The sequence below is a fragment of the Leucopleurus acutus genome (assembly GCF_964270905.1).
Source record: "Leucopleurus acutus genome assembly, chromosome: 14".
NCBI lineage: Eukaryota > Metazoa > Chordata > Mammalia > Artiodactyla > Delphinidae > Leucopleurus > Leucopleurus acutus.
Window position 1 is genome coordinate 14200421 of NC_139156.1, and position 25623 is coordinate 14226043.

Sequence of the window (25623 nt, forward strand, 5' to 3'; positions counted from 1 at the left end):
GCCCGGGGCAGCTGCTCTAACAGGTTTCCATCCCCCAGAGCCATGGACCAACTCCACTGCCAGGTTGCTCAGGAGTGCTGGGGCTGCGATGCAGTTACTCAGTAGGGTTCGGAGCCTCCTACAGGGCTGTTCATGGCCTCCCTGTTCCTGGGCTGGTGTGGGCCTCAGGCTGATGTGGCACCAGGGAGGTAGGGTGCTCAGCCGGATCACGCCAAACACACCCTTATCTCCTCTCCTCCTTCCACTAAGCCTTGCTCTCCAATCAACCTTCTATCTCCTCCTTGCTCAGCGGGAAGGTCACCCCACTTTGTTCTCTGCTTTCTGCCACAACTCAAGTTCACGTACACCCATGGGTCTCTTCTTAAGGTTCAGTTGGCAACAAGGCACAAGGAGAATCAAGAAACCCTCTGCAGAGTATCTGTCATCGTTTCTTTTCAACAATATTCATAGCACAGTGCTATGGGCCAAACACTGAGCCCAGTGGTAGAGAACAGAACAAATAAAAACACTCATCTTTTATTTTCACTGGATGAGGACAACTGAATTAGACGAAATTGGAGCAAAATAAAAGAAAAAACACAAATGACACATTTAAATATTACAATACTGTTATTATAAACACAAAGGGTTAGTCACGGGCTTTAGAAATGAAATACTGCTTTTAGGTTAAATAAAAATTTGCAATGGGACCTTCAAGGCCCGGGGAGATGAGTAATTCTGTGGTGGGGGCTTCTAGAAGGAGGGGCTGATGATCCTCAGGGCCCATTACTAACTGAGACATACATCATAGATAAGCTCCAAAATCTCTTACCTCACACACTCCCTGAAGACCAAGGAACACCTTACAAACACTAACGCGCTCTCATTAGTTTTTATTATTAATCGATAGATGTATCAACCCACAGGGTTATCATCTACTATACATCATGAACTATAGACATAATTTGTCTTAGTGAGATTTAACAACACAGTAAATATTCTTCAAATCATTTTAGAATAAGGATTATTCCACCTGGAAATACTCTAAATGTACTTCAAACACTCAACCAGACAGAGGCTCATTTTCTGATGAGTTTACACCACCTACTTGTAACAACTCCTCTTATTCAGGGAAATACTAACTCAGCTCTATTTTGTCACTGATAACCCAGAATCCCAGGGCTCAGTCTGGTTTTAAGGGACATATAAAAGCTTGTCAATAAGAAAAACATTCTATATAGAAAAAAGGCAACTATACATTTCTATCTCATTTACAAGGGCCAAGTTTGGTCTGGATACCAGCTTAATTTTTCCATTGCTCCCATTAAGTAAATCCATTGAGATTATATCTGGAATTAGCATGGTTTCAGGATCTGGGCAATATTAGGTCCTACAAAGTTCTAGCTACAGAAGGCAGATCTGAAAAATTTAAAGGGGAAAAAAGAGGATATTAATATGATTCCAGGGTAGGTGGGGTGGAAGACATAGGTAGGTCTTCTAATTAATGAGTAGTTACTATTTTATAAACACTTTCACAAATATAGTATTGGTTTCTTAAATAATTTTTATCTCCTCTAATTGAAAACTTTCAATGGCACAAATTTTTATACTATTTTCAAATTTCAAATTATATATGGGTTTTAAATGTCATTTGCAAAGTTTAAACTATGTTTGCAAGTGCAAAGGAAAAAGTAAGACTTACTCATATCCATATTTTCCAGATATATCTATCATCATTTCTGCTCCCAGCTTATTCTGAGAATGTTCAAATGAAAGTTCCTTCCAAATGAACTCAATACTTGCAATGTTTCCAATGTTAATGTCTGCATCAATTAAATTTGTATAAGTCATGCCTGGCTTCAGTGTTCCACTGTAAAGAGAAAAATAAACTCATAAGCTTGCACCGGGTATTCACAATGCTGAAGTTGAAGACAACATCTCTGTGTACCATGGAAGAGAAAATTTCATTTTCTGGCATTTGCTTATAGGAGATTTATTCTTTCCATTCACTTTGGTCAGCCTCTCAGAATAGCATGATTCTGAAGCTTGAAAAAAGGGTTAGGTAAATGGGAAGCTTGACTAGGTGATTTTTAGGGGATGAGTACTCCATAATAAAAGATCTGGTCTTGGCTTTGTGGCATCAGAAACTAGATTTTATTGACACCAGGAAATGATCAAACTACCAATGATAGACTAAATTCACACAAAACTCATATAAGAACTAGAAGCCTGTTTATCAGCTCACAATGGTGAACTGCTTCCTTTCTATTAACCAAAATGTTCTCCTACACTTTCCCTGGTACCTTCTTCATCTGTATGAAAAGAATTGGGTAACCAAACTAATGATAAAAATGATGTTTTGGTGAGTGTGGAAATAGAGCAGAGAGAAGTAGATTATCTTGAGACATAAGGCATATTTTATGCACGCCAAAATTAGACCAGATGAGATTTCTCTATTGCTGCTATTTCCTTATTCCTTTGCTGATGTATTGTCTGTCTCCTCTAACTGGAAGATAAGCTCCATGAGAGTAGGACCTGTGTCTGTTTCTCCAGCAGTTAGAACAATTCCCGGTATATAATAGGCATTTGAACGTTTGTTGAATGAGTGAACGAATGAATGTTGCTATTCTTAGGGCCTTATTCCATTACATGTAAAATTAATTGATTTAATTACCAGAAGACAACTTTTCTTCCAGATTATTGGGGTAATTTCCCTGTTGCCCCATGAACTGCCTTCACACAGTGCACACACAGTGCAGCTCTTCATGACAGTGTCATTGGAAGCCCAAATAACTAAAATATAATCTACGGTGACACCAGACTCTTAAAGGTTGACCGAAGAGTGGGAATAGACTAGCATACAAATTCATTTAGTGGCTTCATTTCAAGATAAGACATCTACTGTGGACCTGAAATGCTTAATTATTCTTAAAAAAGAGGACTGGATAACTATGCAAGGACATTACAAATAGCTTCTTTAGACATTAGCAAAAGAAGTATAGAGATGTCAAAACACTGTCACAAATCTTAGAAGGGGCAGGAACTGCACCTTTCTCTCCACCTGCCCCACGTCAGCTGCCTTTGGGCAGGACACAAAGCCCACAGCCTTAGGCAGCGAGTGTACTGTGGGCCTCAGAGCCACAGACACAAGATGGTGTTGAACTCTTCTCAGAGGAATAGCTTAGTGGAGATATGAAAAGCAAGTGGATATGAGACATGCTAAGACACGGAAGGGTATTTGGAACATGGAACAGCATGGATAAAGTCAGGAAGGGAGGAAAGGGGGGGATCTATTTAATGCTGGGTGGAGTAATCAGGGTAACATGGCTGAGCTGAAGATGAACAAAGCCAAACAGCAGGAGGCAGGGCTAGAAGCCACGGGCTGGAGCCTGTGCATGAACCAGAATCAAGACAATCACTGACCGTACCCATCTTTAGAGGCAGGTGCGCCAAGGTGAGATGATGAGCACAGATGCTGCCAGAGCGGTTGATCCGAAGCAGCCCTCAACGGACAACCATAAAATCCCTGCTTTTTGTGCCTTTGCCCAGTATTTGAAGATGACGGAACTCACAGAGGCAATGCATCTAATCCGTTCATCAGTTTGCACAACGCTAACCTCTAATTAGTATGTATAATGTTAATTCTGAAATGATTGCCAAATTAAGCAATGAAAATGAAAGATGTAATACAAAAATGCTAAGGCTGATCAAAGAAAATATTAAGGAAAATTCAAGATAAAAGGGGACTTCAGTCCAACGTGCACAGTGAATGTCTCTACTGAATTATTCCTACCTTTGACTGTCCCAGCATATAGCATATACCTGTGGGTACTACTTAGAAAGCTTATTAGGAATTTGGCAATTTATATAAATGTCTTAATTTGTATGGAATCTATAAAAATAAAAGAGAGCTACCCAAATTTGTATAACACTAATGGACTGGATTAAAAATATATTTTGTTTCCTGTCAATTTTTTCCCCTTGCTTTAGATCTGTATTTTCATGTTATCAATTTCCTAACATTTTCTGTTTGTAGCTGGAACTGTAGATATTATTATTTCTATTTTATATTTGGAAAATATAAAGTAAAAAGAAAAGATAGCTCGTGGTATTGTAGGAAAAGAAAAGACTGAGCCTTACTGAGCCAGATGAACTGAGAACTGAGTGCAGCACTGTTACCTGCCAGGTCCTCGTCCTTACCTACCTGACAACCCCAAACTCCCCTGTCTTCTCTGTTGTTCCACCTACATGGAGAAACATGCTTCCTTGAGTGACATTGTTTCCATCAAGTTTGACAGACACTTTGTGCCTCCAACCTGGAAATAAAGAGAAAGAAGGGTTAAAACACACGGAAAGCATGACATCCTGGCTACTTTAATGCAAATACAACTTTCAAGGTTAAAGTGGAACAGGGCTGTTCACGTCCATGAAAAAATACAACTTTATATAGCTCGAGTGAATTTGGTGAGAAATTATATTTTAAAAAACATATAAACGTTCACATTTTGATTTTGTAAATGTAAATAGCTTAACAATATTTTTTAAAGAAAATTCTTTAATTTTCCAGACATTTTTATAACTTTAAGAAAATGTGTGGTCTTTTCTCATCCATTAAATTTGTAATCTGTGGCATGTATGCTTTCTGTAGCCAAGTTTTAATTTGCCATAGTTTGACAACTAATCCAGAAAAAAAAATCTAGAAAACCTATTGAGCAATAAGGTCTGTGCTTTTTTTTTTTTTTTTTTTTTTTTTTGCGGTATGTGGGCCTCCCATGTTGTGGAGCACAGGCTCCGGACGCGTAGGCTCAATGGCCATGGCTCACGGGCCCAGCCGCTCCGCGGACCGGGGCACGAACCTGTGTCCCCTGCATTGGCAGGCGGACTCTCAACCACTGCGCCACCAGGGAAGCCCAGGTCTGTGCTTTTAAAATGACTTAGAGGCAAAGTAAACTGTCCCTTCCTCTCCTGCAGGGCTATGTACTAGGAATGCCCAGCCAATACAGGTCTGGGTCAGCACAAAGCCTGTCAATAGGATAAAGCCCTTGCAAATGGTCAAGTGTAACTAAAAAAAAATCTAGAGCTAAACAGATCTTTTATTCTGAATTCTGAAATTGTTGTATGCTTAATAACACAGAAAAAAATGCAATTCTTCATAAAATTGTCTGAAAAGCCTCTGAAAGGGGAAAAATTTTACTAGAGAGAATTTTCAATCTGTGAGTTAATCATTGCCAAAGAGCTCCCTTTCCCTCCTCAGCCCATTCCACTGCCGTATGGCTCCCACCGTCACCTCTCCACTGAAACCCCAAACTCAGCAATGACGGAATTGGTGGCTCACCCCTAGAGCCCCTTTGGGCCCCTGTCTCATCTGACCTTTTAGCATATTTGGTGCAGTGAATCCCTCCCTTCCTCATCAACTTTCTTGCCCTAGCTCCCACACAGCTTTGTATTTTCTCTCTATTCATTCCTCAGTCTCATTCACAGGGGCCTCTTTCTCTGCTCTCTTTCTTCTCATTTGACACAGTCTTCTTGGGTAATTACATCGTCTACTTTCATAGCTTAGATTACTGTCTAAATGCTTAAATCTGTAACCTTAGACCACATCTCCAGAGGCCGAGACCCATATCTAACTGTACACGCCCAAGTCCTAAGGGCATCTCAGACCTAACATGTTAGAAACTGAGCCATCAACTTACTCCAAACCAGCCTCTCTGCCTGTGTTACCAAGTTCAGCAAACGGCACATCATCCACCCACCTAGAATCATCCTTGACTTCTCCATTTTCTGCATCCCTCAAATCCATTCACCCAGTTCCTTTCTGCTTCTACCTGCCCAAAGATAAAGCCCAAACCTCCCACATGGAGCACAATTTCATTATTTGATCCAATTTACCTCTCCCACCTTTATCTCGTGTTACCCTCCTCCTGGTCTCTACAATCCAAGCAGGGGGATCTTCTTTCAGTTCCAGCTCTCTCTTACCTCCAGGTATTTTCATATGCAGTTCCTTCTACCTGGAATACTCCATTTCCTTCTCCCTCTTACTCACTTTTCAGGAGTCAGCTTGGAAATCACCTCCGCTCAGAAGGCTCCCCTGATCTGGTTGCAGAAGTTCCTCCTTTGAAAATCTCCCAAAAGAAAGTTTATTACTCAGGATTGAAACTGATTTTTGTTTTTTTTTTTGCTTTCCCCCTGGCCTAAACTCACTACATTGTTCTTCACTGCATCCTCGGAGTCTGGCCCAATGCCCACTTATTTAGTAGACACTCAGTAAAAACTGTTGAATTTTAAAAGATAAGTGCCTTAAAGCATTACAATAAAATTCAGCTACAATACTTACGGGAAAATGGGGAAAGAGTCCCTGTGTTTAAAACATAATACGATCTATTAGGCTTCATTTTTTTGAGGTGAAATCTATCAGCAAAATGACCCATCATTGGGCAACCTTCCTTGTGACAACGGAAGCAATTTCCCTGGTGACAGAAAATAAGAGGTAATTAGAAATGTTCACCTTCAATAAACTCAGGATGTATTATTAAACTATCAGAAATTTTTGGAATCTAAATAAAGTATATATGCATTTAAAAATGACTAAGTTGCCTAACAGACCATCCTGCCTGTTTGCAAAAACAAAACTTAATAAAACAAAAACAACTGAGGGAAAAGAAAAAGGGCCTGTTAGAAAAATTAGTAAATGATATGAATAAACAATCCACAGAAGAGGAAACTCAAATAGTCAATGATTATGTAAAAAGATACTCAATCTTACCAGTTGTCAGGAACGTGCTAATTAAAGCAACATACAATTTCATACTCAGCAGATTCACAAAAATTAAGACAATCGGCAATACCAAGTATGGGTAAGACATGGAGTGGGGAATTCTCATTTGCTTCTTATGGGAATATAAATTAACAGACATTGCAGACAGACATTTGGTAATGTCTAATAAAGATGGAAATGCACATAATGCTTTGACAATTTCACTTCTATTATATGTCATAAAGAAACTTCTACACAAGCACATAAGGCGATATGCAAAGGTGTTCATTGCAAAATCGCTTTTAATAAGAAAAACTGCAAACAACCAAAATGCACATTAGTAGGGGAATGAATAAATAAATTGTGGCAGATTCCTACAAAATAAATACAATAGGTCTATAAACATCAATGTAGATCTTAAATTTATAAAATTTAATTTAAAAACAAATTCAGAAAGATACAGTATGGTACTATTTATATGATATATGTATATTGATTTGCTTCAAAGTCTGCCTTAGGGAAGGGCATTAAGGAAATGTAAGGTACTTCAATTTTATCTGTATGTGTTAAAATCTAAAGCAAAACTAACACAATATTAACTTAAAAAAATCTGGGTAGCAGTGTTGGAGTATTTGCTGTTTTAGGTTTTGAACTTTTAGATTTTTAAACCATGGACACTTAGGCTAGGACTATAGTAAAACACCCCATTTAAAACTCCATTTTTAATGAATAAAAATACTAACAAAATAACAAGGGGTCATATGTATTGAGTGCTTACCATGTGCAAGGCACTGTTTGAAGCACTTTATATGCATTTAGGTCAATTACTCCTTACAAAGTCCCTTATTATTATAATGCTTTTACTTTCCTTATTTAGCAGATCAGGAAATTAAAGCCCAGAGAAGTAAACAATCTGTCCAATGTTGCATGTCTATCAAGTGATGGAGCAAAAATGTGAATCAGACAGCCTGGCACTAAAACCCCTCCTTATTTTATTTTATTTATTTTTTAAAATTTCATCTCATTTTTTATGACTGTTGGGTAAAAGTACAATAAAACATGCCAAGGAAATTGACTTGATGTTCTCTAGTTTGTTGCCATGATCGGCATCCATGTGGCACAGGAGCCTGTGGTTCTCCAGTTTAGCAGGTTGAACCCCACTAACTCTGAATCCACTGTGACTCTGAGGACCTGCTTCCTTCCACCTGCCTTTGGTGTCGTAAATGTCAGCATCCATTGAGCCATTCAGAGCAGCATTTGGAGCTTGAAGAAGGTTTTGAGGAAGTGCCAGTGGCTGGATGGCAAGCTTTCCAAGAGCAGCAGTTCACCAGCCACAATATGAGTAAGGACAACTTGCTCAGGAAACTGAGAAGCCAGCCTGAGGGCTCACTCACCTTGCTCTGTAAAAGGAGGGAAATGCTTATTCCTGTCCCAACACTGTACTTATTCACAAAATGCTATCACTTACAACACACTTCGGCTGGAAACCCCACATTTTTCTTCCCTGATAAAACAGGGGGTAGGTGTCTAAAGCACAAGCAGCAAAGCCTTTCCACTTCCCGCTACAAAATGGATTTTCTTTCTCCTTTTTTCACGACGATAACCAAATGAAAAATAGGTTCAGCTCAGATCTGGGACCACGAGCTTTCTGACTCAAGCAAAATCAGATTTGGCATTTTGTAATGTATTGAACTGCATGGCTCTCCTGTGAGCTATCTACGCCTCAGCTCTGCTCTGTATAAATAATTAAATTTTAATAAAAATAATTTTCGTGTTCCAAGTAAATGGTAACATGTTTCATTGTAGCTATGGATTGGTTCAGGCTTCTCGGGGATGACATTTAAAATATATACACACAAAAATTTTTGCCCTTTTAGATAGTAGCATCTAATTATGGCAGAACAAATGGCCAAAACAGCAAAATTGGATATAATTCAAAAGAGCCACAACAACCTGAATACAAATAGTTGGTTTAGTTATTTAAGCCCTCCAGCAACCCCAGTGACTGTTCAGTACTCAGCACAGAAAGAATCTATTATTTCCCAAAATGGCAGATGCATTTTTTCTGCTACATACTCAATGCTCTAATTTTTAGTTGGCTGATCATGCTTCAAAAAATGACTTGCTAATTAAAGTACACCGCAAAACGTTTTACTCACTGCTTTGAAAGATTTGTAGGATCTACAAGGATAAGCAATAAATGCATCGGGATTGAGAATGCTTTCAGCATAAAAGCGATGACTTCGGGCATGGTTGTAATCAAAGAAGGAAAACACTTCTGTGAAAACAATTTCCAATTAACTGATAGTATGAACCATTTCTTAGAAAAAGTAATTTTAAATGATAGTTTTTTGACTTGGGTCTAGGTCACCAGACCTTGTGTGTAGGCTTGGATATTCCACATTATCAATATTACATATCATTTTCTTGTACGAAAGAATTCGTGTGACTCTAAAGGGACATTCAATCAGGATAAATAAACAAATGCAAATGTAGGTGACTGTGCTCTGACACTAATATCCCCAACACTTCCCAGATCTCTGATGTAAGCACTTAGAGCTCTGAGTATCATGGTGCACATAGCATCTCCGCCTTAGACCAATTAATTCTCCGTATCCCTGTTTCTGCAGGAGTGACTGAACTCCCTCCTATTCAGTCATAGAACAGCCAGCAAGGTTAACCAGTGCACACCTTCAGCTGAGCTTCCAGGTGAGACAGGTGGGAGGTATTGTAAAGAATGCTACAGACAAATTAGTTTTGCCATTGTCAGGCATAACATTACTGCTACTAATAGGATTATTGCAATAATACATAAAAGTTCTAAGTACATTTGTGCATTCTCAAGTTATCATAGCATTCCAGTCATTTATACTCTCTTTTCCTTACATAAAAATGTTTTTACTCTTTGACATGGACTATTCTTCCAATGACCTACCCAGCTTGGCTGACTTTTGAGAAACCAGAGTTTGGTTTTAGTGTATGTGGTAAATCACTTATCTATAACTGTGGCTTCCAAAGAGTCACTCCTTCCTGGGTCCTCACCCCTTTGCAATATCTTGTTACTCTTCTTCCCTTCAGGAGGTGGAGTTGTTTTGGGTTTTTTTTTTCCCTTCTGGGTTGGGGTCACAGGCTAGTCTTGTGACTTCTTTGACCAATAGGAACTGACACTGTGTGAGTCAGTGGAGGAACTGACACTGTGCAAGTTCCAGGGCCTTGGTCTTCAGAGACCTTCCAGCATCTACTCTTGCTTTCTTGGAACCCAGCCTCCATGTTAAGAAATCCAGGTTAACTGGCTGGGGAGAGAAGCTCTGAAGGATAACAGACCACTTAGAGAGGAGAGCTAGTACCAAGACCCCAGACATGGAAGGCCATCTTGGACCTTCCCACTCAGCTTAGCCCAGCCCAGCTCCCAGCTGGATGCAATCACATGCATTCGTCCAATGGACACGTCACAAAGCAGAATCTCGGCAGAACTCTGCCTGCATCTTGAGGCTTAGAATCATGGGCAATAAAACCAATATTCTCTTAAGCCACTATGGTTCATTATGCAATAGATAACTGAGACAGCGTAATTTCAGAAATGCAACATAGCAGAGATAAAGAATTGGCATCATTTTTTTAAAAGGAGGACTTCTCTTACATCAGGTTTCTTTACATACAGATTTATATTCATAATTAATTGTGATTTAGACAAGATGGTTCATTAGAATATTGGGAGCTATGAATTTTAAAAGTAAATGGTTTCTTAGTAATAAATATAATGTAACAGAATATCTTGAAGCTTAAAAGTCATTTAAAACTTAACATGAATGATAAATGTACTTTTAATCCAATAAAGTTGTGGGAATTATATCTCAAAATGATAGCTTACGATAAATGTATGTTTTATTTGAATTCATTCTTTTACAGAATTTCAAGTGCTCAGTATATAACACTTAATATAGTTATGTAAAGGAGTCTTATGATCTATATTTTATCCTAATAGAACTAATTTTAAATCATAATATGGCAAATAACGAGAGAGATAAGTTTTATAATGGGTCTTTTCTGAATGAATTTCGCTTACCTGCACTAGGTCAAATTGGCTTTAATTCTCATTTTGAGTATCCATAGTTTCACCAGTTTTTTTTTTTTAAGTAGTCATTGCAAACAGATATTTCTAATTACATTTACTCTTTCAGAACGGCTATTAAAACTTTGTAACTTATCTCTAGTGAAGAGGAAAGTCGAGTTACTCTCAATGTCACGATCTGTGTGTCTTTCCTCTACAACAGCCAAATGGAAGATAAAATAATTACATCATCTAGCTATTCTGACCACATGGGATCAGGTGATGGGATATTTAGAATCCTCCAGATATTTATTATGTCATCATACGTTATATTACTGTGCATTATTATATGTTATGTATGATATAGTTCATTATTTACATGATGACGATATGTAGAGATAGGGAGGAATGGAACTCCCAAATAATAACTTTTTGGTGTCTTATAACTAAGTGCCTTATAGATATTATTATTATTATTATTAGAAACCACTTTAAAAGGTTAAATATTATTTGTTTAATTTGTGATTAATTTAATTTGTGACTCAGAGTGATTCTGTTAAAAAGCAAGTCAAACCATGTCCCTGTCTGCTCAAAATCCTCCCACGGCTCCCCTCTCACTTGAGTAAAAGCTGAAGTTTTACTACAGTCCATAAGGTGCTGTATTATCTCCCTCTGCCCTGTTCCTTCTCTAACTTAATGTCCTACTACTCTCCTGTCTTTCACTTCATTTCAGCCACAACAGGCTCCTCACTGCCATGAACTTCACAGGCTCCTGCCCCAGGCCCTTTGCATTTGCTATTCCCACCCCTCAGCCTGGAATGCCTAACTGGCTAACTCCTTCAGGTCATCTTTTCAGTAAGGACTTCCTGGCCACCCTATCAAAAATCTCCTTCCCCTACGTCACCCCCACTGTCACCAACGCATCATATTCCCATTACATGCTTTGTTTTGTCTCTTAGCACTTATTCTATTTTTGTTTTTCTAGCAAATTAGAATATTAGCTCCATCAGGGAGGGACTTCTGTCTTTTGTATGCGTTCCTACATCTGCTATTCCTAGAATAATGCTTGGCATATAGTAAGCACTCAATACATATTTGTTGGATGAATACATCCTCCTTGTTCCTACTGAGTGAGTACCACATACTAGACATTCTGTTAGACCCTGGGGTTGCAGAGATAACTAAGACGTGCACCCTGACCTTGCAGATCTCACAACTGCTGGGAACTTCATACATGCAACTGTGTTTTGGGCTAAAACATATTTTTATATTATATTATATTATATACAAAAGGACATGGATTCTATCCAAGCAGGGAGCTCACTGAATTTATAACAGCAGTCCTCATATTTTAGAAAAGTATTTAGCTTCCTTGTAAATATTGAGATCAAATTTAAATAAAGGTGCAATTAAATCTTCACATCTTGGCATGTGCTTCCCTCCATTTGGGTAAAAGTCAAGGTGGCCACAAGCATTAATAGTTCCAACACCTGAAATTTTAAAAAGCAGGATAAACGCTTCTAAAATTCTCCTCCATGTTTCAGTGTAGTTTCAGTTTGTGTTAAAAACTTACCAAGCTCGAAGAGGAAGCGAACTTCATTTGTATGAATAACATCAACAGAGTTGGCATCTGAGGGGTCCAGCCTGACTTCATTTGGAGTGCTGTGGAAACCTGGCCCAGTTGGGTCCAACCCTAGGAAAAAGCATAATGTGTATTAAACTAATACATACAAAAGTACATTGATAGTACATGGATAGCATTGTTATTTTGGAAGGATAGATGGTGAATGCAAGGTATTCTTTCTTATATGATTTATGTAGGTCAAACACCACTCAGCTTGAGGGTCAGATACATAAACTGTAGGGTCTGTTTACATTTATAAATTCAGGGTCTGTATATACTGCAATGTCGGATTCCTACACACAAGTGAGGCTGTGTCTAGACAATGCCAAAGTAGCTAACAGAGTCAGAAAAGTCAAGGTGGCTATTCTAGGATCTGTACATGCAATATCATACATATAACTAAGGTTACGGATTATAGACCATCTTAAAAGCAACATTTATATGTAAAAATATAAAAATAAAAGATGAGAGCTCTTCAAACGTAAAGATGGATCTCAAAGCAACACAGTAAAAATAATAGAATCATAGTCCTCAGCTAAGGCTCACTGAGTTCCATTCATTATAAGAAAAACAAAAGCCCGAAGCCCAGGGAAGTGAAGGGACTTGACAAGGCCATCATATGTTAGGTGCAAAATGGACCAGAAGCCTGGTGGCCAGACTCTCAACCCATTGTCTGCTGTTCAAGTGTCTACTAAAACAAAGGTAAGATATCTAGGGTCCTTAAAATGTTATGATCATTCACATAACTCATTTACACGTTTGACAGTTATTTATCAAGCACTTACTATGTGCCAGGAACAGGGTTCAGCACCTGGGTACAAGGAGTAAGGTCTAGCCTTGTCCTCAAGGAGCTTTCTGTTTGGTGGGGAAGGCACTACAATGCAGTGTGCTCAATGCTGAGACAGGTGAGCACAGGTGTTATGCAAGTACAGAGAAGCAACACGTAACCCAATTTTGGGAAACTAGGACATGCATCTGCTGGAGATGAGAAATACAAGCAGAGATGTGAGGGAACAGAAGGCCAGCCAGGGTGAAGATGGGGTCAGCAGCATCCTGGGAAGAGGATAGAGAATATACGTGACCATCAGGCGAGAGGGTTAACCACATTTGGGAAACTGTAACTAGCTTTCAAGGGCTGGTGCACAGAGTTTTAGAATTTGGTGAAAGATGAAGATAGCATTTTAAGCAGGAGCCAGAGGCAACCTGAGCCACGATGAGTTTGGACATGACCTGGTTGTCGATGGGCAGCTCTTACAAGTTTGCAGAAGGGGAGATTTACGGTCAGATTTGTATTTTAGCAAAGTCTCTTTGCTGTTAAGTGGAGAGCGGGCCCCAGAGTGGAGAGGACTCAGAGCTGAGCTGCAGCTGACCTTTGGGAAAATGCGGCATGAGTGAGAAACGAAAGTGCCGCAGTTGTGGGTGTGCATTACTCAGCGCAGCAGCCTGTCATACGATTCAGGTTTTGTTTCTATTTTTCTGGTTAATATAAGCATGGAGAGAGAAATGACAGAATGAGAAGAGAAGAGGAGAGGAGAGAAGAGGGGGCCTAGGATAGAACCTTGAAGAATACCAACGAGTAAGGGAAGGCGAAAGAAAAGGCACCTGCAAGGGAGCCTGGAAAGAAGCTGTCAGACAAGAACAAAGACAACCAAGAAGATGGGGAACCACAGGAGCCAAGAGGAGAGGAGGTTCCAACAGCACAGAGGGGCCAGCGGGTCAAATTCTGCAGAGGGGCCAAGGAAGGTCAAGATGGGAAAGGTCTGGGAGAGTCCCACTAAAAAGTCAGAGTGCAGGGAAGGGATACAATTAAGTATCATCCTCAAAACCCTAATTCATAGGGTTCACTCTGCAACTTGTTTTTAGACTTAACAGTGTATCCAGGGGCAATATTCAAAATGTTCACAACTGCAATGGCATGGGCCTTAAACAAAGCAGTTCAGCACTGCAGCTACACTGGGCGAGCAGGACCATCATCAGGGCTCTATCTCGTTCTGTGTTATCAGTTGGTATGGAGCTGCAAAGCATGGAGTGCGTCATAATTCAGTCAACCGTCCCCAACAGGTGGATGATCACAGCTTCCATTACTTTGCCACCACAGATAACGCTGCGGTGAACACCCCTTGAACGTGGATTTACACACTCACACTTTGGAAGCGTTTCAGGTTTTGGTTTGGGGGAGTCACGTTTTCTCCTGTCTTACATTTGCTTCTGAGACTTCGTTTGGCATTCAGATACTTGACATTTTGTGCATAAACAAATACGGAAACAAACCCAAGGCCCATCTGCAGGGCTGACTTGCCAGTTATCCTTCCAAGGCCTGGCGTCCTTGACCCGGCTTCCCCAGCCAGATGAGCTCCCAACCTGCGGCCAATCAAGTGCACTTTAGAAGGGGAATATCCAAATTTTTTCTGATAGGATTTTTTCAAAGGAAAACAGAACAACTATTTTTAAAAGAGCAGTAGAATGGTTGAAATAGGCTTAAAATGAAAACGGAGCTGACATGTTTCTCCCTCTCACACCCAGGATGGGGACTGTTAAAGTGACAAAGCGACCCCACGTTCAACTACATCCTTCCAGCTGAAGCAGAGAGCATCAGGTGGGCTGGAGGGATGCGTTCTGTCAGAGTTCTTCTCCCTGTGCTAAGGGGCCTCAGAGTCCTCGGGAGCAGGAAGGAGAACAGCCCAGTGACCATGGCTGTGGCTTCCAGCCTGTGCCCATCCCTCCTGAGACCCAACCCATCCAGCACGCCCCCAACACAGGGCAAAGGCAGCTCACGCCCACGCTATTATCCACCTTGCCTGTGTCTGTCTTCTCCACTTTAAGGCAACTCTAGCAAATGTCTGGGATGACTTTGGCCTTCAGAAAAAGTTTTTAAGAATATTCACAATGAGACTATGCGGCCTGAGAGTTTACACACACACACACACACACACACACACACACACGCACAATCAACTTAATGGGGAACAAAGGAGCAAACATTTTTAGTTTCAGCAAAGTTTCAGGCTCTCTTCATAATAGTGAAAATCATGCAGTTGGCTTCACTTGGATAAATCTGTCATTTGATCAAATCTTCTATTTATTTTTTCACCAGTAATGACAGTATTATGTGCTGCATTATGAAGAGTATTTTTACATGTGAATGGCTGCCCCAGTGGCTCCTGTCGTTAGGGGGCCCTGTCCCCCACTGCTGCCACCATTTAAAACCTCTGCTTGCTTTCTTATCTTCCCCTACAGACTGTGTCTGATATTGGTTCTCACCCTCCCCCCCTTCAGCTTTCTCCTCCTCCTTCCCCATCTACCTGTAACCCTATTCCAGGCACCTGCTTGCCCCAGGGCTAATCCTGGTATCCTGTGATAAAATGACAGAAGAGGGGGCAGGGAAGAGACTCCTACCTGTTCCTTAGCTGCTCCTTCTGCAGGTCTGGCTCCTGAATTACTCTCGGGGGCTCCAGGCTCCCTCACCCTAGACCTTCTCCTGCTTTTCACCTTGGGCTTCCGAGGGGGCGAACAATTCACTGAACATTAAAGTCAGCCAACACTTTCCTCTTCAGTTCAGCAAAATCTCCTCCCAGCTTCCTACAAGCCACTCCTATTTATTTCCTGGACCTTTAAGAGCCTGCAGTTCAGGCCCCAAGATCAAGGAAGAAATTCACAAAAGCTTAGGACTGGTTTTTCTCTGAAGAGGTGATGAATCTCATTTTATCCTTTGTGGACAAAGACTCACTCTGAGCTCTTCCTTGTACTGTAGTGTCCCTGACAGAGCGGCAAGGGCAGGCAGAGGAGTGGGGGGCAGACAGAGAAGTGGGTGCAGACAGAGAAGTGGGGTGCAGATAGAGAAGTGGGTGCAGATAGAGAAGTGGGTGCAGATAGAGAAGTGGGGGGCAGATAGAGAAGTGGGGGGCAGATAGAGAAGTGGGGGCAGAAGAAGGTGAGTATTTGGCTCCCTGACTCTTCTCCAGGCTGTTTCCTAACTGGGCTCAGTGTTCTACGCCACCTTCCCTGACCCACCATCTAAGTGAGGTGCTGGTCCTGTCACGCCCCCTCCTGTTGCCTTGGAATTCTCCACAGTACTGTTTCCACACTTGGCCAGAGCAGAAACACTGTCTCACTCACCATGTACCTTCAGTGCCTAGAACAGAGCCGGGCCCACAGCAAGTGCAGAGTGAAATAGTTGTTGGATGGACGGAGTGAACTCTCCTTAAGAATCTGAAAGCGTCATAAATCTTTAGATTTTACTTCACTGCATTTCACGGCGTGAAATTACTTTCTATTATGGTAGAGCTTTTGGAGATTTATAAATGTCTCAAAGTATATCCCTCATAAATAGCAAAGTCTGTTTTATTCTTTTAGAAAACGTGTAGGTTAAAGGGTCATGCCTGGACTGGCCCATGGACCTAATTCACTGCCATAGAACCCAGTTTCTGCTGGAAAATGCATTTCACGTTCTACACAAATAGCATCCATAAGGCAGAAACAGTTTCTTCTCTATCATTAAGGATAGGTTTACAATGTGATGAAAACGAATGGAGATGGTCCTACACACTGACCGTGGCAGTAACCTTGCGGGGTGGGGAAGGATTTGGTGAGGAGCCTGTGAAGGGACACTGCCACCATGTGGCACTTTGCAGAACCACAGGCACTTCTTTCACAGGAAGTAACTTCCCTTTTTGGCTATCATACACCAATGCTTATTATTTCACGTGTTCAGTATATGTGTAAACTAATAAAAAAGAACATAGAATTACCCCCAAATTCTTGGTGTTATGATACAAAGTCAGTTAAATATAATTTAAAAAAATCAACAGTTCTTACCACAAGAACATCAATACAATAAGCTATCTCAGCACCAACAGCACGGAGATTGCTTACAGCGTGGATATATTTCAGCAAACCATTAATCCAGTGTAAATTAATGCAGTTCACATCTTCTACTTTTAGGAACACCTAAAAAGATTTATTGTAAGTATTAAAAAGTAAGAATTAAAGAAAATCAAGGTGCCTGAACAACTGATTTCACAATAAGAAATAACATTTGCAGGTATTGAGAACCTACTACATGCTAGGCCCTGTCCTAACCCTTTTACATACACTAACTTAATACTCATTTAAAGAGAAGGAAACCTAGGCACAGATAGGTTAATTAACTTGCCCATGACCACAGAGCTAGTAAATAGAACCCTAATATGATTTCAGACAGCCTGACTCTACCACACTATATGGCTTATAAATAATTAATTGCTTACTACGTTAGCAGTCTATTAACCCTGGTATAAAAGAGAGGAAAATTAATTTCATGGAGTGAACTTGGAAATGTTTTCCTTAAAATAAATGAGAAATTTATCACACCACTCAATCTTTTGTCAAAGATGAGAATTTACCAAAGAATAATTATAAAAATCTTCCATCATAATCTGTGTGATTCATAATAAGTGAAAATAAATGGGAAATGGGTAATTCATTTGAGGCCTTGGGACACGGACAATGTGAATAACTGAATGGAGAATTTCCATGAATACATTAGTACCTTGCAAAGTACATTCCAATTAAACATAAAGCTTTCATACTAGTGTAAAGAAGCGTTTATTCACATCATACATTGCACGTCTTGCTGCCATTGCCATCTGATTTCCATCCAGGTATGTTGATATGGGTGATCTTGTCTGTTCCGAAGTGTGAGGCTTGGATAGTTAAATGATTAGCTGCACTGATTTCCTGTTTCAGGTGAAAAGAAATTAAGGTAAAATAATTGAAAATTATTTACTATTTAGTAAAATTCTTCTAAATTTGCTCAAAAGTCTTCCTCTAAATTTGATTTTAACAGGCTTCTTTAATACATTTTTATCAAAGAAATAGTTACTGCTACATATTGCAAAAGTACCAAGAAATTATTAATGCATTACAAAGTGCAATATACAAATTTTATCATAAAGGAAATAAACATGTTTGGTTTTGAGGCAATATTCATAAGACAATGTTGGGTCAGTTTCAATCAGAATTTCAGTAAGCCTTACTTTTGTATAGTATTTTTCAGTTGTCAATATAATTCATGAGAATTATCTTACTGGAGACTTAGAAGCATGCTCCAAAGGTAGCAAAATAGATCGTCCACCACACTTTATGGATGAGGAATAGAGGTTAGACTTTCACCACATGAAATACAACAGCTTATTAAAGATAATTTTATGGGATTATGTTAAATATTGTTTTGAATTTCTTGTACTTTGTTGGATGGTTTTTATAACCAAACTCTCGAAGTCTTATAGAATGCTATGAATTTAAGTGATTTTGTTATTAAAAGAAAAATTAAAAGTCACAAGTATAGGGCTCCCCTGGTGGCACAGTGGTTGAGAGTCTGCCTGCCGATGCAGGGGACACGGGTTCGTGCCCCGGTCCGGGAAGATCCCACATGCCGCGGAGCGGCTGGGCCCGTGAGCCCTGGCCACTGGGCCTGCACGTCCAGAGCCTGTGCTCAGCAACGGGAGAGGCCACAACAGTGAGAGGCCCGTGTACCGCAAAAAAAAAAAAAAAAAAAAAGTAAATTCTTGTCTATGGTCCAAATTTTTATAATTATAACTTTCAACAACTTATGGAGAAGGAAGCAATTCTACAAGTTCATTCATTCCATTCTCCTTTTTTTCTAGTACATGTAGGCACTTAAAAAATCAGCTTCAGGCCTGGTTCCCATTCTCTGAAATCCAAGGATCACCATTACGTATTGTTCTCACTGAGACAGTAAAACTGGTACGTGTATCCCAATATAACAAATATATGTATTCCCACAACAAATAATGCCAAGAATTCAACTTTGGTACTGATGACTATTTACCTCTAATCAGGTTAAATATTGGATTATTTCATTAACTAGTTCAATTTTATTTATTTATGATCCTATATTTCCAAAATGTCTAGTTGCCACTTTAATGAATTTAAATTTTCTGAGAAAAAGATGACTTAGGGGCAACTTGAAGACAATTGGGTTTTCTCTTTTCACTAGAGAGTCAGTATTTGGGCTGCTATAGACAGAATGACATGCTACTACTTGAGGTTTATTGAATACATACCCTTAAGCTCCTTACATGATAAATCACAGGACACATTTTAACCAAAGCATTTATTTCCCTCTGGTGGATTTTATATTTAAATTTTATGTGACAGTACATGATACAGAAAAGACAACCTAATTTGACATCTGAAGAGAGCTGTATGAGAAAGTACTCTGGACACAGAGAGATAATAGAAATAAAGGGTGTTGGTCTCTGCTTCTCATACCACCACTAGCTAGCTAACCTAGGACAATACACTCTGAATGTGACTCCCTCGTCTATAAAATGAGGAAGTTGAACTTTGTAATATAATATCCTTTGTGGTTCTAAAACAGTCTATGCTTTGAATTTTAAGAGTCATATTCACAGATATTTGTGTAAGTTCTTCTCCTGAGGGGAGGAGGGACCTCTCTCACAATAATTCTGGTGCTGTAACCATAAAACCACCCTAAAGTGATTATTTCTTACCATCTATACTGACTCGGTGTTTACCACAGCCAGGTGCTGACTCTTGGCACCATCCAGAAAGGAACTCTTCTCTTGAGCAGGATATCATGAAGTAATTTTAAGAATTGAGCATGACTGGAATTGCAACTAAAAAAAAAAAAACAAAGCAAAGAACCCGTGTGCTTTGGTGAGTAAAGGCGTTGATTTAGGTCCAGTCAAATCTGAGACCTTGCAGCGGCAAAGGGAAATGAATACCACTGTGTTTCAAAGAAACCCATCAACTGAGATCAGCTTCCCCACCCCGCCCCAACCCCTCACTGTGGAAGGGAAGAACAAGGGAGCAATAATAAGGAGCTGCTTCACCTTAAAGATGAAGCCCCACCCTTGGGCTGGGAGACTCTGCAGAAAGGAGTAGGACCAGCTGACAGAAGTTGAAGAGTTCAATTTAAGGAGCAATTTTCTAATAAGTAGAATGTCCCCAAATTAGAACTTATTGATTGATTACTTCAATAATACATTTGATGGGACTTCCCTGGTGGTCCAGTGGCTGGGACTCCATGCTCCCAATGCAGGGGGCCCGAGTTCAATCCCTGGTCAGGGAACCAGATCCCACATGCCACAAATAGGAGTTCGCATGCCACAACTAAAGATCCCGCATGCTGCCCACATGCCGCAATGAAGATCCCGCATGCCGCAACTAAGACGCAGCCAAATAAATAAATTTTTGTGTGTGTGTGTGTGTGTGTGGTATGCGGGTCTCTCACTGTTGTGGCCTCTCCCATTGCGGAGCACAGGCTCCGGAAGTGCAGGCTCAGCGGCCATGGCTCACGGGCCCAGCCACTCCTCGGCATGCAAGATCCTCCCGGACCAGGGCACGAACCCGTGTCCCCTGCATCGGCAGGCGGACTCTCAACCACTGTGCCATCAGGGAAGCCCAATAAATAAATATTTTAAAAAATAATAATAATACATTTGAGAACGTTGTTACAGGGAAAACACTTATTATAAACAGGATATTAGGGATTTAAATATTGAATCTGCCCTCAAGGAGACTACAGTCTAGTAGAAGTCATACATCATATACATAAAGAGCTCTAAAACCAGACAGAAGGTAAGATTTATGAACTGAGTAGAAAGGTAATAAATCCAATATCAGTGGCACTGTTCAAGGAGAGCCTGCATGACTATTTGGGGTGACGTAAGAGAGATTTACACATCTGGTAGAAAGTTAACTATTATACATGACCTTCAAGATCCTTTCCAACAAATGCTTTGTGGTTTTATTAAAACTATCACTATAGTAAGGATTTTTTAAAAAACAGGATTGTCTGATTTTCTGTTCCACTCACAGCTAGTTAGATATTTTTTTTCTTGCAGAAATGTAAGAAATCATTTTCCAACACAAGCTCTTAAAACAAACATTCTTTTTTCAATAAACTTTATTAATTTTTTGGCTGCGTTGGGTCTTTGTTGCTGTGTGTGGGCTTTCTCTAGCTGTGGCAAGCGCGGGCTTGCGGAGCACGGGCTCTAGGCGCACGGGCTTCAGTAGTTGCAGCACGCCGGCTCAGTAGCTGTGGCTCGCGGGCTCTAGAGCACAGGCTCAGTAGTTGTGGCACACAGGCTTAGTTGCTCTGCGGCATATGGGATCTTCCCTGACCAGGGATTGAACCCCTGTCTCCTGCATTGGCAGGTGGATTCTTAACCACTGTGCCACCAGGGAAGTCCCAAAACAAACATTCTTAATTTACTTAAAACATGTTTCTGAGAATTCAACCAGTTTTAAAAAGCCAATACAGCACATTTGAAACTATTCCTAAAAAGGCACGTACCAACATTCTTTCCAGTATAATCATGATGGATTTTTTAAAGTAAAACTTAATTATTTTATATAATACAAACCAGAAAAATGGGACTAATATAATAAACTTACATACATCTATAATTTCCATTTGCTCTTCATACTGTTCTGGTTTTAAAATTAATTGTTCAGAATCTTATTTCACAGTCACTCAACTTTTATTGACTCCAATATTGACAGTCTTGGTACAAGTTATAAAGCCTTATGTGGCATGATATATAATTAAACTACTTCGTCTCTTAACTTATATTAATGGGTGCACGTCAGAGAACACCAATTCTCTCTGAGAAGAATGTAAACTCACGTTAATTTATTGAGGAAAAGCCCACCAGGGCCATTACCCTCTTGGCCTGTGCCTCATCTAGTGAAGCGCTGGCAGTTGCAGGCCGTGGTTGGGAGCCCTGCAGCTCAGTCTACAATCTTCCTTAATGTAACTTCTATTAACAGTAAATTCATATTTAACTAGCCTGCTAGGTACATTTTTCAAAATGTAAAGCCACTGGATTAGATTAAAATACAGCAGAAAAAAAAAAAAAGCATTAGTATAAACATCTTTTCCTGGAACTACTCACCAGCTATTTTGATTAGCATTTTAAATAATCCCCAAATTTCTCCAAAAGTCTTCACCAATGCCTAAGCTCATCCATTTTATGTGGGCTTTCGAAGATTACTTTTATTTCTAAATTATTGTGGTAGGGGAGCCTCTCAATGTTGTTTCTAAATACTCATACATAAATTCAGTTGAACGGTAATGGGTATGGCCCAACCATTTTTAGAACACTGAGTTACAAATAAATAAGTAGCAGGATCTGGTCTGTTGTTTATGGGTCAAGACACTTACTCTGTTCTTACACCTAAGGGCGATAAGGCCCTAGCAAATGATTTAGCCACCCAAACTGACAAGAGGTTGCTATGTAAACTGGAAAGCAAATTTATTAATGTGTAAAGGAAAAATTCACTTCTAAGGAGAAAAGATACTCTGGTGTCTGATAATTATGGTCTCTCCCCTAGGTCAGATCAATAATGTTCCTGTTACTTGGTGAGCATAGCATCTGATCAAGGATAGCTAGTTGAATGATAGTTATGGCCACTGTTACCCACCTAAGAAAAGACTGATGCATCTATCTCCACAGTAACAATATCCCTGAGGCCACTGGTTAGGTACATGTCCCCCCTAGACAGTGCTGGAGACACTCTGACAAACTCACTTCCCAAATCTGTTTATAGACACCATACAGTCATTCCCTTTAATACAATCTTTCATCAAAGGATGACTGCGCATCACATAGAGGCTTAGGGGTTACTCATTCAAATGCGTACAAGGGCCAGCCAGTCACGGAAATAAGTGAAGCAGATGAGACGTGAGAGAAATCAAGTGTCAGAAAAACAACCAAATTTACTTTATATTTTCTGAATGTGTATTAATATAAACAGGTATGTACGGTTTTTTTAGAGACACATGAAACTTTAAAATAAAAAATAACATTGAAAAAGTAGAAATATTTCATTACTTAAGTTTTCTTTCATAATTTATTATTTATTGACTTATCATTGAACCTAACATATCACCATCAGACCATGTAAACCTAAACCACAAATCCTTTAACTAGGTGCAATAATCGGATTGACTCAATTTCATATGCAAAAATGGAATTTACAAACACCAGTGCTACTTAACATGTATAGACTCTCTTTACATGAGGGTTATTGTTGGACAAGTGTTCAGTTATGACATTCCAACATCACTGTATTTAATTTTCAGTTACTTATTGTTTTGCAGTTCTACAACTTCAATTTGTAGCTTTTTCATATTATCAATATCAAATTATAAAGGTAGGCTTTCTAATGTTTCAATGTTAGTTTATTTTCATAGAGTTTAAAATCAGAGAATCTTTTTGGAGTTTTACTTCAACTCTACAGCTTTGGTAATGTGGTTCAAGCCATGCCTTTCATTTCAGGAAAATGATTTCAGTGTAGGGTAATGGGCCAGATTATTCCTTGCCAAATTATTCTCTTAAAGGTACAATTTCACTTCAAGTGAGCAAATTGACTCATACATTTGTGTAGCTGTTTGTGAATGCCTTTGCAGAGAACTATTCAAAGTTGATAGGTTCTAACATCAACCCAAAAGGCCAAGACTTTGATACACTTTTTATTTTTGGATATTGAGTAAGGATTTTTTCTCTTGAATAATATAAAAGTGTCCAAAAATATCTTTCAACACTCAGCCACATAAATCCATATACTACAACAGGCCACCTTAGCATACATCTAATTCATAAAAAGAAGGCCTGGAGTATCTGGATTTCACGCTGTGGGATTTTATCCAGTTCACACTGTTAATTACTGCACATTCATGGTATACTACATTTTAAATTATTTAGCACAAAGCTATTACTGGAAAATGATGTAATCAGGAGGGCTTCCCTGGTGGCGCAGTGGTTGAGAGTCCGCCTGCTGATGCAGGGGACACGGGTTCGTGTCCCGGTCCGGGAAGATCCCACGTGCCGCAAAGCGGCTGGGCCCGTGAGCCGTGACCGCTGAGCCTGCGCATCCGGAGCCTGTGCTCCGCAACGGGAGAGGCCACAACAGCGAGAGGCCCGCATACCACAAAAAAAAAAAAAAAAAAATGATGTAATCAGGAGACCTAAATTCTATGTCTCTTGGAAAATGTTACCTTCCTAAGTTTAGGTTTTCACCTTAACCCTGTCCATTTCAGGAGTTGAATCACACTGACTGATTCGGACCAAGTACATTATATGTTGTCAATTTTCTTATGGACAGAGAGAAGTCATTTGCTAAATTCCAACCAGAGCCTCTCACCTTCCGACACAAAAATTTTTGTCAATATCACCAATTTAATATAGCTGACTACGTGATATCATTTATATCTGTGCTCTCATCACCTATTCTATTTTCATGTAACAGAAAATGCTACAACCAATTTAACTTTTTTAATGCAACTTTTCTGTAAGTGCTAAGACATGACTTCAGTTTGCTGGTCAATAGTATTTCCAGTAAGACTTAAATTTACAAATGCTTTCTCTGTGTAGAACACATAATTTCTGCTGTATTCTTTTACAAAATCATCCTCTATTAAAAAAGCTTTTGCTGTCTCAGTATTTTTTTGACTTAATATATAACCTCATTTACAGTAGCATCAGATATTTTATTCATATTCAAAAACAACTGTTTGTTGACATTTCAGTCCTATTTTCAGGTTAAGTTTTTCATTTCTCATCTCCGTATAGCAGTCCTGGATCTTATCATGGTTTACTTCTTGTAGTTTCATATGGTTTATTTCATATTTCACAACCATTTAAGTTGTGGTTCTTTCAATACAGACATCTTTTGTTTGCATATTACACATGGAATAATTTTCTTTACTTCATCAAAAAAACATGATCTCGTCCACGGTGCCTGAATCAAGCATCCTGTTCCCACATTCAGTGGAGACAGGGTATAGAGTAACTACTCTCTGTTCCAGGAGAAACGAGTGCAGGTGGCAACTAAAATCAGCTTTGGTGCTAGAGAGACAATAAGGAGTCATAGTAATTGTGGCTAATGAAAGAGCAAATGTTCCATCTTAAGGGAATAATTGCTGCTACTCCATATTAAAAAAGGTGGCTACTATTTTCATACAGAAATGCAAGTTTAGTATTGCCAAAATCAATTTTTTAAAAAGAGAAGCTGAAAATTATTGGCTCAATTAAACAACAACAAAGCAGTATAAGTCAACAGGCTGGACAGAATAGTTCAGTAAACTGAATTAGCCCCGTAGGCAATCGGTATGCAATCTGTGTATTCGATGTTAGATATTTTCATAGAATTTTACTTTTCTGAGACTACATCGACCACCATGAT

The 25623-nt window shown here is 39.5% G+C and overlaps 1 protein-coding gene across 1 annotated transcript in view; it reads right to left on the reverse strand.

Moving 5' to 3' along the window:
- Positions 1–1334: 1334 nt before the first annotated feature.
- PNLIPRP3 (pancreatic lipase related protein 3) overlaps positions 1335–25623 on the reverse strand; it is a gene marked incomplete at both ends in the record, with an annotated part of 34845 nt that continues 10556 nt past the window's right edge. The window contains 11 exon segments of the mRNA XM_082854444.1: positions 1335–1379; positions 1383–1398; positions 1682–1849; positions 4184–4295; positions 6314–6446; positions 8893–9011; positions 12152–12274; positions 12358–12477; positions 14708–14816; positions 17224–17355; positions 18007–18123. Coding sequence (XP_082710570.1) covers positions 1335–1379; positions 1383–1398; positions 1682–1849; positions 4184–4295; positions 6314–6446; positions 8893–9011; positions 12152–12274; positions 12358–12477; positions 14708–14816; positions 17224–17355; positions 18007–18123 — 1194 coding nt within the window.